We start from the raw sequence: 18,589 nt of genomic DNA, 5'->3' as shown, positions 1-18,589 counted from the left end.
GCACAAGTGCCTCCTGGCCTTTCCTCCACACTCAGGCTTGAGCATGTTATGGGTGGGACAGTATGGTGCAACATGCTCTGGCAATCCTGGCTGATAGAACAGCCCCAAGGGGGGTCTTGTATTTGAAAATACAAGTTAGAGAAGCTCTGAGGCCCTTAGGAGTCTCAAGTATCAGGGTAGCACAGAGGTAGAGTAAAACCACCTAATGACCCTCTGCTTCTCCCCACATGCATTTGGCACCACTTCGTGTCACTCTTAGTGGTCTAGCCTATTCTTATTTGTTCAATGCACTGTACTATACAGTAAATGTACATCACTAATGCAGCACACCGAGAATGACAAGACCAAGTAAGCCATTTCATAATCTGTATATCAGTGCATTTTCCTTGTTGTTTCTGCCCATCAGTTCCCTTTGGATATTACCAGGCATGATGCTAGGGGGATGACTCGGGCTGGTTGTGATGACATAAAGTAGCTTTGAAGACTGGGCTGCATTGATACGGAGATTTGCTTGTTCAGTTATCACCTCAGTAAATTTCTGATTGACTGTAGTAATGTCCTGATGTAGCTTTTCTTTGGTAGCTGAAAATACAAGAAGTTATACAAACAAGACCTTAATTTATTTATTTGGGCATAGTTTTTGACTTTGTATTTTGTTACACAAGAACTGTGACTCTATCTGTCTTATACTGGGAACATAGACAATTATTTAATGGCTGATGCTAGGAAAGTCTTATCAGTCACTAAGCTGCAAACAGCATGGATTTTCTGAATGTTAATTGTTCATAAGAACTCTATTGGACCTATTCAAGGACCAAAATGGTTTCCTTCTAAAACCTAGGCTTAGATGATAAATAAAGACATAGAGAATGGGCCAGATTCTGGACCCAATCCATATACTCTGCTTTGGAGGCATATAAGGGCCATAGATGATGCTAAGGATTGCAATTAAATATTCAGCGTCTTTTGTTTAGCATGTTGTCATAAACAGATAGTTAAGGGTTAAGGTCTCTTTTACCTGTAAAGGGTTAACAAGCTCAGTAACCTGACGGACACCTGACCAGAGGACCAATCAAGGGACAAGATAATTTCAAATCTCTGTGGAGGGAAGTCTTTGTGTTCTTTGTTTTGGGGGTTGTTCTCTCTTTGGATCTGAGAGGGGCCAGACGTATATCCAGGCTCTCCAAGTTTCCTGAAGTATTTTCTTCTATTCAGTATAGTGAGTATTAGAAAGGCGGATTAGTCTTATAATTAATTTCTGTATTTGCAAATGTGTGTTTGCTGGAGAAATCTCTATTTCTGTTTGCTGTTACTTTGATTATTCTGAGGGGGGGGGGGAGTCCCTCTTGGTTTATAAGTTAGACCCTGTAATATTTTTCATCCTGGTGTTACAGAGATAGTATTACTTTCTTTCTTTTAATAAAATCTTTTCTTTTTAGAACCTGATTGATTTCTTCCCTTGTTTGGAATCTCAGGGGAAGAGGAGGAGGGGGAAAAAGGGAATCCCTCTTGGTTTGATTCAAGAAGTTTGAATCAAGGTGATCTCTCCCGACGGCTAAGGGGGCGGGAGGTGGGGGAATGGGCTATTTCCCTTTGTGTTAAGATCCAAGGAGTTTGAATCTGTGTTCCCCAGGGAAAGTTTGGGGGAACAGGGAGTGTGCTAGACACTGGAATTTCTAGCTGGTGGCAGCATAATCAGATCTAAACTAGGGTTTAAGTTTAGAGGAGTCCATGCAGGTCCTCATCTTGTCGACTCTAAAGTTCAAAGTGGGGAATAAACCTATGACACGTGTTTTCTTTTTTTACAATCTACTTGCTATTAAAAATCTAGTTTGCTTAAGCAGCCAAGAGTCTTGTGGCACCTTATAGATTAGCAGATGTTTGGGAGCATGAGCTTTCGTGGGTGAATACCCAGTTCATCGGATGCATGGGTATTTGACATGCATCCGATGAAGTGGGTATTCACCCACGAAAGCTCATGCTCCCAAACGTCTGTTAGTCTATAAGGTGCCACAAGACTCTTAGTCTGGATCTGTAAAACCAGCAAACACGGCTACCCCTCTGATAGTTTGCTTAGTGAAACTTAAAGGCGTGGCTCTAGTTAATCTGTTTTGGGGACAACACATTGCTTGAAGAGTTGAAGCATTCTATGATAGTTTCATTGCGGACTGGTAAAATTAGTATGAGTGGCCATCTGGTTAGTGGAGATGGGACAGGTCGCTATCTACAAGAAGTACAGTTAGAAACTCTGAAGATACAAGAGATACACAGAACAACAGAGGCTGTGTCTACACTATAATTTTCCATAGGTGCTGGAACAATTTGTATAGCAGGGGTGCAAAGAGCCCTTGAATCAAACTGTAAACCCTGTACATGAGGGAAGCCACTTTGAGCCAGCGGGTACTGCAACGCCACCAGCACCTATGCCTTTTTCCCTAAAATTTTCTTACACCAATACAGCTTTGCTGGCATGAACAATGGTGAGTGTTCTAGCATAGACGATGAAAATGATCTGAGCAAAATGACTTGAATGTATTTGGTACAGTCACAGAATCCCAGGACACTTTCTGTCTGAGTGTAACATACAGGGAGTTGGAAAGAGCTAAGAAAAAAGAGAAGGTGCAGCTAGATGACTGGCACCATTTTATTTCAACTTCAGTCTTTCTTTCAGCTCCACCATGTCAGGTGTGGGGGAGGGGGGCGAGGGGAATGGGCTTTTGGGTTAACCCATAGTTATTTGAGAAACAGCTGAAGGGCAGACTACTAAAGCAAGACAGAAGTTTGGGTGGAAGGCCTTACCTCCTGGAACTCCGACTACACTAAATGGAGGACCCTTAGATGTACAACATCAGTTCAAAATATGTGTTTTCTCTGTGTCTGTAGGGCAAGTCTTTATGTGGTTTAAACACCTCAGAAAAATGGCCCAGTGGGAGCTAGGTATGGAGCAGTTAGCCTCTTACCTCTGTACATGACAGCAAATCCCTGGGCCTGATTGATTTGATCTGAGAAAAAATACAAAATGACAAAATCCAAAGAGACATTAAAAGAGATAGGAGGCCGGTTCCTGCCATCAAAACGAGCCAGCACATGATAAGTGTAGCCATCCAGCACCTCCACCATGTCTGTGGAGTCCTTGATGTCAAAGAGAGTGAAGTCGAACTGGATCTGAGATGCTCCTGGAATTTGTATGGTCCAGTAGCAGACCCTGCCTGTGGCATAGGTGTCAGGGAAATCTGGGGAATAGATCACAGATGTTGGGGAGGTGTAGTTCCCTCCACAGGCACCAATGAGGGCTGTGGAGAAAAAGAGAAGAAAAAGGAGTGAAAATCAAATTTGTATAGGCTGTACTTCCACAGCATGTTTCATCTAAGAATAAATCTCTCACGCTACAAACATAAAGGGCTCAATTGTGGCTTTAAGCTACAGATTTGTACTGGGGCAGGAGAAGCTGGGAAACCCCAGGAGGTACTATGTCTCAGACCAAAGCAAGATGCCTATGTGGGTACCTGGGAGCATGGCTGTTGTGCTACCCTCTTCCAGGGTGCTATGTGCGCTTCTTTCACAGGAGGCCAACTCCACTGATATGGTGCAGAAGTGGGAAGGGCCATCAACCTCTCTCATTTCTTTCAGAAAGCCTAAGCTGCAACTGTGCCTAGATCTTGTGCACAATTGTAGCCAGAAATTTGTGCCCTCTTCTCCCTTGAGCATCCCTCCAGTGCTGGGGATAATCTGGTCATAATGAGCTAATCACTAAGACTCATCAACTTCCCTCCTACCCCTGTGAGGTCGGTACATGTAATAATGACTCTTGCTTATGGGATATTTCTCAATTAAAGCATTCTTAGCAGAGTTTTATCTTTTTATGTAATTGTTTTAAAATTTCAAGTATTGTGTTTTTGTACAATTAATAAGTAAGTCTGACACATGGATAAGTGGAATTACTTGGCTAAGAATAGCGCCCTATCACAGGATCCTTTGCAAACACCTTATCCATCAAGCTGAAAAGTTTCCAACATACCAACAAATGTTTTATATGCAGTAATGCTTGAGGCTTCTTTGTCTTTTGTACAATGCTGCTCTGGTGCTCACTGCTATCATTTATGTAAACTAATACATCCTGCTGGTACGTGATTTTTGTACAGAAAGAGTCCATGGACAGTATATTGGCTGATTTTCAAAGACATTAATGCAGCACCTCTGATGTATACTGCTAGCATCAATGCTTAATCATTATCTTTCTGGCTCTGATTTACATTATTTCAAATGCCCTTTCTTGGGCTGTTGACAGACTATCATCAGCTCACCCACTGTGTCCTGATGCCAACTTGAAGATCAGGTACTAATGTCAAATTTTACATCACGGTTTAACCCTTTAGAACATGGAGTGGAGACAAAACTAAAATACATTTATGCAGAATGTGGTGATGATGAGTGCGCATAGGTCTGAGCATACTCTAGCATAGTCTAGGGTTGCCAACTTTGGTTGAACCAATTCCTGGAGATTTAATCACATGACAATCTTTAAGGAAGAATTAAGCTTCAATTCCTGGAGACTCCAGGACAATCCTGGAGGTCTGGCAACTCTAGCACAAGTTCTTTTAGTTTGTAGAAATCAGACCTGTCAGACTAACACCAACTTAAACCACTTTGGAGAAAAAAAATCCAGAAGATAAAATTTGCAAAATAGCTCAGCTATACTGTTCCAGCATTATTGTTGGTAACATTACAATCAGTTGCACTAATTCTTTTAGAATCATAGAATATCAGGGTTAGAAGGTACCTCAGGAGATCATCTAGTCCAACACCCTGCTCAAAGCAGGACCAATCCCCAGTCATATTTTTTGCCCCCTATCCCTAAATGGCCCCCTTAAGGATTGAACTCACAACCCTGGGTTTAGCAAGCCATTGCTCAAACCACTGAGCTATCAAACATAGGTTAATGCACATCTTTAAAGCCATATATAAACAATTAATCTGCACAAATGCCCTCAGAGGCAGATATGTAAATAGTGTTATACTGCACCCTATTAATAAAATAGAACCTTACTGTCACCTTGGTCCCCTCTAACTCAGCTCTTGTTTGTGGCCATTAGGCATTTCCCATGTTAAAGGACAATTGGCTAGCACAGCCCAACAGAGAATTACTCAACACTAAACTACAGAGCAGTGTTGCCAATTCAGCTTTATTGAGAGTAATGTGACTTTGACTCTGGCTGCAAAGAGTCTCATGATGATACTAAAAAGTGACAGAGTCCTGTGGCACCGTATAGACTATTCATGCATCTGACGAAGTGAGTATTCACCCACGAAAGCTCATGCTCCAAAACTGTCTATAAGGTGCCACAGGACTCTTTGTTGCTTTTTACAGATCCAGACTAACACGGCTACCCCTCTGATGATGATACTAAAAGCTCTATTGGTGTGTGTTGGGAGGGGGAGGGCTCTGTTTCCATATAATGCCCTGTAGCCTAGTGGAAAGTCCAATGAATTACATAGCCAAGATACCATGAATTCTAGTCCTAGCTCTTCGACGGACAATACTTCTGTGTCCTTCACAACCCATATTATGAACAAGATCTCACACACGTAACCAAAAACTTACTCATGGTCACTAGTAGAACTGGGAATAGAACAGAATCTCTAATATAACAGAATCAAGTTTTATCCACTTTGCCAAACTCTTTCCAAGGGACATATCAATTTAAGTGATTCTGTAACCCACCATGACTCTGTTACTTCTTAGTTGCTAGACCACATTTTTACATCCAGAGAGCCCAGGTTCAGAGTCTCATATGACCCAAATGGGGGGGTTGTTACTTTTGGCTATGCTGGCTGTAACCACAATGTGCTCCCATGCCATGCAGTATAAACCCAAGTGTCCTGATTCCCGGTGTTCCATGACTGTTTCAGAAAGTATGCTGTCTCCCTGTATAGGCTGGTCCCTTTAGAGCAGTGGTTCTCAACACAGAGGTCTCCCATGGGGTAAATCAACTCATCTAGATATTTGCCTAGTTTTACAACAGGATACATAAAAAACACTAGCGAAGTCAGTACAAACTAAAATTTTATACAATGACTTGTTTATATTGCTGTATAGCCTATACACTGAAATGTAAGCACAATATTTGTATTACAATGGATTTATTTTATAATTATATGGAAAAAATGAGAATGTAAGCAATTTTTCAGTAATAATGTGCAGTGACACTTTTATATTTTTATGTCTGATTTTTGTAAGCAAGTAGTTAAGTGCAGTGAAACATTGGGTATGCAAGACAAATCAGACTCCTGAAAGGGGTACAGTAGTCTGGAAAGGTTGAGAGCCACTGACTTAGAGGACAAAAGCATGCTTTTCACCTATCAGTTGTTCCTAGAGCTGTCTGTGTTGTGGAGCTGAAGATTGTAGGCTGATGACCCATGTGGGAGAGGGAAAATTTACATATTATAAAAGTTGATGTACAGATCCTGATGCAATAGTTGGAATGATCTGAAATTGCAAAACATTGTATTTAGAAGTGAATTCAGATGATGTGCTAATATTTGTTTTACCATTGCATTATTATTTGTATTTGTAAGAACAGGTGTAGCAGACTGAGTAGTTTTGAGCCTGAACAATGTGGGAGAAGTTGCCTGTGTTCCAAAGGGTGGGAGACGGTGCCTGTACAAGCTCCAAAAGGTCAGACCTGATTTAATAAATTTATCTTCCCAGAAAGCAGTCTCATTTTCAAAAATGTAACCTCAGCACCTGTGCAGGGTTAGCTGTCTCAGAGAATTGCAAAGGAGCTACAGAGCCTCTCTCCTGTTGGGCAGCAGTATGAATCTTGCCCAGCTCAACAGGGATTAAGATTTGTTCCCATCTCATGGAAGTTTGATGGCCCCTGTATGAGATGAGTATGAATCCCAGTTCCAGTTCCCACATCACAAACTCACTACCTTGCTTTGCACTAATTGTAATCTACACAGAGCAGACACTGTCCCTCACTAAGGGCTTCTCTATATGAACAGTTAGTGTGTGGCAAGACAGGGTCTAAATCTATCTCACATTAGCCAGCCGTGCATTAACTGTCCATCCAGACCCTGCTCCCACACGCTAAAAGCTCCGTAGTGCACTTCGATCTATCCCACTTTGAAACAGGAGTAGATCAAAGCGCATACTTCCCAACATTTCAAGTGGTTAAAGCAGGACACAGCGCCACTCAGGTTTGGCCTGTCTGCCACGCTATAGCTGGAGACAGAAGGGCAGACAGGCCAAACCCTGGGCAGTCCTGAATGCAGAAAATGGTTCTGCTCAATCGTGACAAGAGGTTTTGAGGTTCAAAGTGGGACAGTCCTGCAAACCCTAGGACTGTTGTTAGGTCTAAGCGTGCCTTAATGAACTTTTAATGCACAGCCGCAAGGTCCACATGGACAGTTAATATGCAGCTGGCAAGCATCCCTGGACTAACTGTTCATATAGACGTAAACACTTAAGACTTGTCTATCATAAAGAGGTCCCAATATGCATTGGACCCTCTAGTGAAGGCTCCTGCAGCAGGTGCCAAAATTGTCTCACCCACTATAAATATAAGAGAGTTGGTAACACTAATTGTATGAGCACATTGAAGGGAGGGGGGAGTTCAAAAATCAGAAGACAAACCAAAAACACATTCAATTTTAAAACCAAGATCTCATTATATTTGAGCCAATCTTATGATTTTGGAGGGGTTACATCTGACTCATGATATTTGACTCATGGCTGAGCACCTTTGCTTCCTGGAGCTAGATCTCCCATAGCATCCATTTTGAATCACTTGGAGGAGAGGAAGATGATCAGGAACAGTCAACATGGATTCACCAAGGCCAAGTCATGCCTGACCAACTTGATTGCATTCTATGATGAAATAGCTGGCTCTGTGGATATGGGGAAAGTGGTGGATGTTATATACCATGACGTTAGCAGTATTCTTGCCAATAAGTTAAAGAAGTATGGATTGGATGATGGACTATAAGGTGGATAGAAATCTGGCTACATTGTTGGGCTCCATGGGTAGTGATCAACAGCTCAATGTCTAGTTGGCAGCCGGTATTGTTCAACCTCTTCATTATCTGAATGATGGGATGGACTGCGCCCTCAGCAAGTTTGCAGATGACAGTAAGCTGGGTGAGAGGGAGAGGTAGATATGTTGGAGGGTAGGGATAGGGTCCAGAGTGACCTAGACAACTTGAGAGATTATGCCATACTCTATCAAAGAAACTGAGGAACCACCTGATCAGCATCCTATACAGCAAACAGGAAAACATCAAAAAAGAGCTCTCCAACCTGGAGACTCTCATCAATAACCAAACTTCCATACAAACGGACTTCACTAAAATAAGACAGGAGATCTACATTACTCACTTCACCTCTCTACAAAGGAAAAAGGACTGTAAGCTGTCTAAACTCCTACCTGCCACATGGGGCCACAACCGTGGTACCCCTAACCCACCCAGCAATATCGTCAATCTATCCAACCACACACTCAGCCCAGAAGAAACGTCTGTCCTATCTCAGGGACTCTCTTTCTGCCCTGCCACCCCCACCAACATGATACAGTTCTGCGGCGATCTGGACGCCTACTTTCGCCGTCTCCAACTCAAAGAATACTTTCAGGACAACACTGAACAGCGCACTGATACACAGTTACCCTCCCACCAACAGCACAAAAAGAAGAACTCCACATGGACTCCTCCTGAGGGTCGAAATGACAGTCTGGACCTATACATTGAATGCTTCCGCCGACGTGCACAGGCAGAAATTGTGGAAAAACAACATCGCTTGCCTCATAACCTAAGTCGTGCAGAACGCAATGCCATCCACAGCCTCAGAAACCATCCTGACATTATAATCAAAGAGGCTGATAAAGGAGGTGCTGTTGTCATCATGAACAGGTCTGACTACCACAAGGAGGCCGCCAGACAACTCTCCAACACCAAATTCTACAGGCCACTTCCCTCAGATCCCACTGAGGAATACACTAAGAAACTGCACCATCTACTCAGGACACTCCCTACACCAACACCGGAACAAATCAACATACCCTTAGAGCCCCGACCAGGGCTATTCTATCTACTGCCCAAAATCCACAATCCTGGAAATCCTGGACGCCCCATCATCTCGGGCATTGGAACTCTCACTGAAGGACGGTCTGGATATGTGGACTCTCTACTCAGACCCTATGCCACCAGCACTCCCAGCTATCTCCGTGACACCACTGATTTCCTGAGGAAACTACAATGCATTGGTGACCTTCCAGAAAACACCATCCTAGCCACCATGGATGTAGACACAAACATCCCACACGCTGATGGAATACAAGCTGTCAGGAACAGTATCCCTGATGATGCCACTGCACAACTGGTTGCTGAGCTCTGTGCCTTTATCCTCACACACAACTATTTCAAATTTGATGACAATATATATCTCCAGATCAGTGGCACCGCTATGGGCACCCGCATGGCCCCACAATATGCCAATATTTTTATGGCTGACCTGGAACAACGCTTCTTCAGCTCCCGTCCACTCACGCCCCTTCTCTACCTACGCTACATTGATGACATCTTCATCATCTGGACCCATGGGAAGGAGACTCTGGAAAAATTCCACCATGATTTCAACAGCTTCCACCCCATCCATCAACCTCAGCCTGGACCTATCTACACGGGAGGTCCACTTCCTAGACACCACGGTGCAAATAATTTATGGTCACATTAACACCACCCTATACCGAAAACCTACCGACCGCTATGCCTACCTTCATGCCTCCAGCTTCCATCCCGGGCACACCACAAGATCCATTGTCTACAGCCAAGCACTGAGGTACAACCACATCTGCTCTAATGCCACAGACAGAGACCAACACCTACAAAATCTCCACCAAGCATTCTCAAAACTACAGTACCCGCACGAGGAAATAAGGAAACAGATCAACAGAGCCAGACGTGTACCCAGAAGCCTCCTACTGCAAGACAAACCCAAGAAAGAAACCAACAGGACTCCACTGGCCATCACATACAGTCCCCAGCTAAAACCCCTCCAGGGCATCATCAGGGATCTACAACCCATCCTGGACAATGATCCCACACTTTCACAGACCTTGGGTGGCAGGCCAGTCCTCGCTCACAGACAACCTGCCAACCTGAAGCATATTCTCACCAGTAACTGCACACCGCACCATAGTAACTCTAGCTCAGGAACCAATCCATGCAACAAACCTCGATGCCAACTCTGCCCACATATCTACACCAGCGACACCGTCACAGGACCTAACCAGATCAGCCACACCATCACCGGTTCATTCACCTGCACGTCCACCAATGTAATATATGCCATCATATGCCAATAATGCCCCTCTGCTATGTACATCGGCCAAACTGGACAGTCTCTAAGGAAAAGGATAAATGGACACAAATCAGATATTAGGAATGGCAATATTCAAAAACCTGTAGGAGAACACTTCAACCTCCCTGGCCACACAATAGCAGATCTTAAGGTGGCCATCCTGCAGCAAAAAAACTTCAGGACCAGACTTCAAAGAGAAACTGCTGAGCTCCAGTTCATCTGCAAATTTGACACCATCAGCTCAGGATTAAACAAAGACTGTGAATGGCTTGCCAACTACAGAACCAGTTTCTCCTCCCTTGGTTTTCACTCAACTGCTAGAACAGGGCCTCATCCTCCCTGATTGAACTAACCTCGTTATCTCTAGCTTGCTTCTTGCTTGCATATATAAACCTGCCCCTGGAAATTTCCACTACTTGCATCCGAAGAAGTGGGTATTCACCCACGAAAGCTCATGCTGCAAAACGTCTGTTAGTCTATAAGGTGCCACAGGATTCTTTGCTGCTTCTAGACAACTTGGAGGATTGGGACAAAAGAAATCTGACAAGGTTCAACAAGGACAAGTGCAGAACCCTGCATTTAGGATGGAAGAATCCCATGCACTGCTGCAGGCTGGGGACTGACTGACAAAATGGCAGAAAAAGACCTGGGGATTACAGTGGATGAGAAGCTGAATATGAGTCAACAATATACCCTTGTTGCCAAGAAGGCTAACGGCATATTGGGCTACATTAGTAGAAGCACTGCCACCAGATCAAGGGAAGTGATTATTCCCCTCTATTCGGCACTGGTGCGGCCACATCTGGAGTATTGCATCCAGTTTTGGGGGCCCCCACTACAGAAAAGATGTGGACAAACAAGACAGTCCAGCAGAGAGCAATGAAAATGATTAGGGTCTGGGGCACATGACTTATGAGGAGAGGCTGAGGGAACTGGACTTATTTAGTCTGCAGAAGAGAAAAGTGAGGAGGGATTTGATAGCAGCCTTCAACTACCTGAAGAGGAGTTCCAAAGAGGATGACGCTCAGCTGTTCTCAGTGGTGACAGATGACAGAACAAGGAGCAGTGGTCTCAAGTTGCAGTGGGGGAGGTCAAGGTTGGATATTAGGAAAAACTATTTCACTAGGAGGGTGATGAAGCACTGGAATGGGTTACCTATGGAGTTGGTAGGATCTCCATACTTAGAGGTTTTTAAGGCCTGGCTTGACAAAGCCCTGGCAGGTTTGATTTAGTTGGGGTTGGTCCTGATTTGAGCAGGGGGTTGGACTATATGACCGCCTGAGGTCTCTTCCAACCCTAATCTTCTATGATAGCTAACACCACCCCCTACATTTCAGTGTTAGAGCAAACTGTGGACTTAGTAACTCTTCAATCCCATACTCTAAAGAGAAGCAACTATGTGGAAGTTTGGTGTCATTGTGTAGATGAAGAAAAAGGTTGTACCTTATACTGCACTTATACACAAATTGAAGGGTCATGTATTCAGGACAGAATTCAGACCTTATTTAACTGGTGCAACTCCATTGAAGGCAATGATACTACACTGCATACTACAGGTCTAAATTTCACTCTTAGTCTGTAAGGTTTCGCAAGTGGAACTGGTATTTATAGAGAGAGAGTGCAAGTGAGGAGTCCTCTGGGTGTGTAGAGTGTTAAGGAAATACAACCAGGGGTGAAAGTGAGCTGGTACGGGCCAGTACTCTGTACCCGTAAGAACCCACACTGGCCCATATCCAACCCACATTAAAGTGCAGCACTTTAATGTCCCTGCCCCTTTTGCCTCCCCTGTCCGGGGCCCTGCCAGTAGGGTCCGTACCGTCATGGCCACCGACGGTGGGGGCAGCAACGTTAAAGTGCTGCTGCGGCAAAGGACCCTGAAGAGCTTTAACCCCTACCCCTTTTGCCCCCCCCCCCGGATGCTGACAGGTGGGAGGGGCAAAGGAAGCAGCTGCCCTGGGGCCGGAGATTTAAAAGGGCTCCTACCGCAGCAGTGGTGTCTGGAGCTCCGGGCCCTTTAAATCAACATGGGAGCTCCAGGCAGCATGGTTCCAGGGCTGGCTGGGGGATGCTGACCCCCAGCTCCGCCGCTACCGCCTGAGGCCCCGCCCCTTCCAGGGGCAAGAGCCACCCCCCCCCAACCGGTAAGTGGCCTCAGTTACTTTCACCCCGAATATAACTCATTCCTTTGATGTAACATGCTGCTCCACTGACATGTCTACTATATTTTGTTGTCTTGTATATCCGACATCCTCTTTTACTATGTAGATAAGAAAATAAGGTATATGGTCAACTATTCTGTTTTTCCTTTACTCAAAAATTAGTAACTAGATTTATAATTACATCTAATTATTTTTAGTGTAAAAGGTGGAACTCCCTCCTCTCCCCACAGCTCCAGGTAAATCTCTGCTGGGTTCCCCTTTCTCCTTTCCCAGACTGAATATAACACTATTTATTAAAAGTTGAGCTGATGTGTACCAATTATGATGTCTGACGGGATGACTGAAGATGATAACTTACCTTAGTTGCACATGCATTAATTAATTAAGGGCAGATCTGAAAGTGCCCTTCAGTCAGGGGCGGCTCTAGGTATTTTGCTGCCCCAAGCACTGCAGGCAGGCTGCCCTCGGCGGCTTCCCTGTGGGTGGTCCCTGGTCCCACCGATTTGGCGGCATGCCTGCGGGTGGTCCGCCGAAGCTGCGGGACCCGCAGACCCTCCGCAGGCATGCCGCTGAAGGCAACCTGCATGCCACCCTCGCAGCGACCAGCAGAGCGCCCCCCCGCGGCTTGCCGCCCCAAGCACGCGCTTGGCGTGTTGGTGCCTGGAGCCGCCTCTGCCTTCAGTGCTGTGTCGTGGATGACAACCACTTCAGAGCCCTTTGTGGAAAAGGGCACCATAGTATCTGGAGCATGAAGCAAGTATCATTTATTGGAAGAGATATCCAGTTCTGTGAATGGACTGGCAATGAAGGTTAATTAATTTTACTCTGAATTCAGGTTCTCATTTTTCTGAGCCAGGCAGGGCCTCAGCTGCCCTACAGCGGGTCTTACATTGTTTTGTGTTGAGTAGTGCCTCAATTCCTTGACGACTCTTTCCCCTGATTTGCTAAGTATTTGAAGCCTCCCTTTCAGAGAAGCTCAGCCCATTTGAATACTTACTGTCAAAGAGGATGACCCTGCCATCGCCACCACAGGGTTGGGTATGGTCGCCAAAACAGACACTGTTGCATTCTGTGCTGACTGCCTCCCCATACCGCCAATAGTCAGGGTTATTCCCACAGAAACAGGCATAGCCTGACTCCATGCCTGCCAACTGTGATAACAAAGAGACTTTAGACAGGAAGGGCTGACATTTGAGGAATACAGATAGCAGGCTGCAGGGCATAAAGAGGACAGCAAGGAGTATACCATTTGGAGGAAAATGATTAGGAGCAGGGCTAGGAGAAAGCTGGCAGGGTGTTCTGCAGATGACTGAGCTGTACGGGTGCCATTTAAGGCTGGTGAGAGCCTGTGCGGAGGGAGAGAAGGGTTGTTACATTAATGAAGTGTAAGCATACAAAAGCATTCACATGTCTGCAGGCACCTCCTCCTGACAGTTAAAATATAACTTTTTTGGCTTATACCCAAGCTATTGTGGATAGCAGGAGAAAGGCTGGACTCCCTAGAGTGGGAGGAAGTGAGAGGCTGGGTTTCCTGGGGCAAGAAAAGAAGGCACCAGAAATACACCAGAGATCTGTGTGTGTCATCCTGTCCCATTAAAAAAAAAAACTCTCTGTAAATGGAGAGCAAAGAAATTACCTTGAACTGTTGATTTCGGCAGAAGCTGATGCAGGTTTGGATAGTGAGTTTGTTTGAGGTCTCACTGATGCCAGTAAGAGGTGGATCTCCATAGTCCTTGTAACAGCCAAGATTCCCAGGCACTGGAAAGAATTATGGAGAACAAATATTCTAGACCTGTGCCCATGAGTGTACACTATGATACAAAGAATTTCAAGTGTAACCTTGAGGCCTCTGCACAGCTTTTAGCATAGATCTCATTTTAGCAAGCTCCAGCTGTATGACACTGGTCTTTGGAAAATATGAAAAAGACCCAGCAAACACAGCAGAGGACAAGGAGACAAAGTGAGGTGGGCTTCATTCCTGAATACATACACATCATATTTTATAATAAGGTACTGATACTATAGTAATAGGGGCCACATACATACCTAAGATAGATAATTTTATTATTCAGCATTCCTTATGTCAGCAATAATAAACAGGAAGATTACACTAGGTTTGAGTGAGATCAAGGTAAATTTGGAATCAAATATGTATGTTGTAATGAGGCCATTTTGACTATAAGCATTTATTCCCATTTAATAGTGCTGCTTCTATATGGCATACTTATGAATGTACCATATCAATACATACTTCTCCATGACACATGCTACTAACCATAAATATTGTTGGGCTTGAAATATGGTGTAATTATCTCCATGAAAAAACTGTAACAATAGATTTGGACTTAGTTATAGTGATCTGTAAATGGGAGTAATACTACACAAGTCCCTCCAAGCAATTACCAAGGCTTGATGTTGCCTATATTCCACCTGTCCTAAGCTATGTTAGGTTACACTACCAAAAATTATTTGTCTCATCAGGCATTGAATACAGCTACACAGCTGGCTGCTTAAAACACAGGCTCATTAATTTTCTAAAAATTGAACAATCAATAAGAATTTCCACATCCAATTTCTCTATCCCTCCACCAAGGTACCCAAATCCTGACAGTGTATTTTTCAAATCTAGTTGCAGTGTGCCTGAGACTTATCTTCAGGCCTGCTCAAAACAGAAAAAGGAGGGAAGAAACAAGCTCTTCTGCCTTAAACAACTGCACAAATCATCGGGTTTGCATTAAGACTTGGAGGGGCTTGCAATGTATGGTTTGTTCTAAATTGCTGCAATTCCTTTTTCTAGTATCTGGTTTCAATGCAATGCTTGAAGCAGCTACTACTGGTCAAAAGGACATTTTGTAAATGTAAATCTGGGATTATCTGTGCAAATAAAATGTTCCCCACCACAAAGAAAATGACTGGGTCTAGTACTGAAAAGCTTTCTTTGTGTGGAACAAATGGGCAGAAAATTTGCTTTTCAGCTTATTTTTTATTAGAGCCAAATCCAGATAATTTGCTAGGATCTGTGGGCTTTAAAGAAAACACAGATGCCCCACTTTAAATCAAGAAAGTACCCTCAAATTCAGAGAGTCATTTTGAGCTGGAAGAGCTTCTGGTATCTTGGATAGGTGATGCGTTAAAATCCACTATGGATCATGCATCGTGACTCTAAGGGTATGTCTACACTACCCGCCGGATCGGCGGGTAGGGATCGATCTATCGGAGATCGATTTATTGTGTGTAGTGTAGACGCGATAAATCGATCTCCAATTGCTCTCCCGTCAACTGCTGAACTCTAGCTCGGCAAGAGGTGGAAGCAAAGTTGACAGGGGAGCCATGGCATGCCGTGAGGATGCGAAGTAAGTCATTTTAATTCTATCTAAGATACGTCGACTTCAGCTTGCTATTCTCATAGCTGAAGGTGTGAATCTTAGGCCTGGTCTACACTACGGGGGGGGTCGATCTAAGGTACGCAACTTCAGTTACGCGAATAGCGTAGCTGAAGTCGAAGTACCTTAGTTCGAATTACTTACCCGTCCTCACGGCGCAGGATCGACGTCCGCGGCTCCCCCGTCGACTCCGCCACCGCCGTTCACGGTGGTGGAGTTCCGGAGTCGACGGGAGCACGTTCGGAGTTCAATATATCGTGTCTAGATGAGACGCGATATATCGAACTCCGAGAAATCGATTGCTACCCGCCGATATGGCGGGTAGTGAAGACATACCCTTAGATTGATCCCCCCCAGTGTAGACCAGGCCTAAATTAGAAACTAAGAACAAAACTTTCATTCCTGCTTTTCTGAAGTTAGGCTCCTAAATCCACACTTAGTCATCTAAATAAAAATGGCCTTTTCCTTAAGGATAATTTTTTTAATTTAGTTGTCTAACCTGCATATATAATCCTCTTGTACCGATAAGAGGTAGTGGTGAGTAAGATCCAAATCATATTGTACTCACATAGTTTTTACTCAGTCTGAAACTGGAAGTGTGTCTGAGTAAGGACAAAGGCTCTGAGCCTGCAAATACATAATGCACATGCTTAACATACACACATAAGTAGTCCCCTTGAAATCAGTGAGATTGCTCACATGTAAAGTTAAGACATATATGCAGGATTGGTGCCTAAGGATTTGGCTGTAAGTACTTGCTAGCAAATGCATCTAGGGGATTTCAATTCATAATTTAGCCAGAGAGTTTTGAAAATTTGGCTCTTAGGCACATAACTTTAGGCACTCTATGAAAATTTTGGCGTGTGTTGACAGGCACTATGAAAAAACTTTCTCTAAGATAAGTACACTACATTAAGGAATGTGATAATGAACAGCTGTTTTTTAAATTGTTTTTTTGAACTTTTATACTTTCCTATTTGTTATTTAGTCACTTTTTATTTTTAATAAACAAACATTTCTACATTTATAGGAAACTAGCAGCACTTCATAAATTTGGAGCTAATCCCTATACTGTATTTTACTGTAAATAACATAATGCAGTAGTTATGCCCGTGGATGGGGTATGGAGGGTGTAGTGAGTTTGCCTTTAGCTCTGCAGCACAGCATTGAAAATTTTGCTTAGGTCACAAGTGGATAAAAAATGCTGTTTGATTTTATTCTAGTTCCCATTAGTGAATGTCATTAAACCATCACCTACTGTCACGTGACTGTCAATCTCTACGGAAGAGTAAATCAGACCTGGAATAATGTTTTCTCTTACTTCGGCAAGACGGAATCTCACAGTATTTCCAATACACTCCATCTTCACACTCTGCAATGTAACACCAGGGGCTGACATCTCCATCAGGGTTCCTATCAAGGGAAGGAGACACCAAAAATTTGTCAAACATTTTTGTGAACCACATACAGATCCTTCATTTTTATTTTAAATCTAAGGCTTCATCGCTATCCTTATTTTAATTTGTACTGCAGTGTTTCAGCTAGTCTGTCTTTCCAAGAAGAAAATAGTGGAGAACAGAGTGGTAAGAACAACAAAAATGGCCTTTTTACACACAATGCAGGGAAGTAGAGAATCAGTCCCAAAGGTACTTGTCCAGCTAAATTCCTAAAAATGATCGACTGCTTCTTGAACTCTTAAAGATGCAGTACTATTACTGGATGCCACTGAAAGAGAGGGTGCTACCAGCAGGGTATCCTCTATGAGAGTTCTGGGACTCTGGAACTTGGTTCCTGCATTAATACAAAACAGCCCAAACATGACGACTCTCAGCATGCTGCAAAAGAAATTTATTTTACAGCATTTGGGGGAATGTTTGAGTGGGTTAGGGAAGGGGTCTGTTCTGCAGCTTTGATTTATTGCCTGTTTGGGCTAATTAATTATTTGTATATGATATTTTTGCTGCTGTATGATATCACTTACAATTGCAAATCTAATTAATTGTTAGCTTTCTGTTTGGGCATTTAAAAATTTATTTTAATCTAAATGAAATAAGAGAAGACTAACAGAATAACTTAATCAGGCATTAGCCTTTCACTTCTGGAGGGTTAGGTTCAGACTTGCCCTCTGTCCAAAACCAAAGCCAGCTACTTATCTCTTCTTAGTGACCATTTGTCACTGTCATAAAATTATCCTACAGTTTGCCATGACCCACCTTTTGTGTCTGAGACACGCTGGACTGAAGGAGCACATAGGTTGCATGTAAGGTTAGGGTGCACAAGCAAAGCTTTGTGGGAGATCCAGCATTAGAACTGCAAAGGGTATTGCAGCTAAAGAATGAGGAGCTAGAAACAATTGCCAGAATTAGGGGAGGATGATTGTAATAGCAGGGTTGCTGCCAGTCAGGATCTGAGATGCATTGGTAGAGGTACTGGGGAAGGAAGGTCCAAGAATAGGATAGCAGAGGTTATTTTTCGTCAAGACTGAGGTATGGTGGCAGAGCTTGCTGGAGGCTGGTGGATGCAGAAATATATCAGCAAGGAGTGTTCTAGTTGATAAAGGAGGTCCATTGGTGGAGCTACATGAGAGAAGCTTGTATTGTGATGATACAGTCTTCTTCTCATCTTAGCAGTTTTGGGAAGTATTACTGTTGTACCTGCTATCCGGACATCAAATATTTTTAATTACAGCT

General features: G+C 43.7%; 1 protein-coding gene across 1 annotated transcript in view; it reads right to left on the bottom strand.

Annotated features, from left to right (window-relative positions):
* Positions 1-18,589, bottom strand: part of KREMEN1 (kringle containing transmembrane protein 1) — a 46,989-nt gene that overhangs the window by 7,551 nt on the left and 20,849 nt on the right. Inside the window, exons 3-7 of the mRNA XM_044990186.1 lie at positions 17,221-17,312; positions 14,153-14,274; positions 13,514-13,667; positions 2,961-3,293; positions 424-582 (exon numbers count right to left, since the gene is read on the bottom strand). Coding sequence (XP_044846121.1) covers positions 424-582; positions 2,961-3,293; positions 13,514-13,667; positions 14,153-14,274; positions 17,221-17,312 — 860 coding nt within the window. The remainder of the gene's footprint in view (positions 1-423; positions 583-2,960; positions 3,294-13,513; positions 13,668-14,152; positions 14,275-17,220; positions 17,313-18,589) is intronic.

This window comes from Mauremys mutica, chromosome 16, assembly GCF_020497125.1.
Source record: "Mauremys mutica isolate MM-2020 ecotype Southern chromosome 16, ASM2049712v1, whole genome shotgun sequence".
Classification (NCBI taxonomy): domain Eukaryota; kingdom Metazoa; phylum Chordata; order Testudines; family Geoemydidae; genus Mauremys; species Mauremys mutica.
This window is presented reverse-complemented; position numbering and strand designations above follow the sequence as displayed.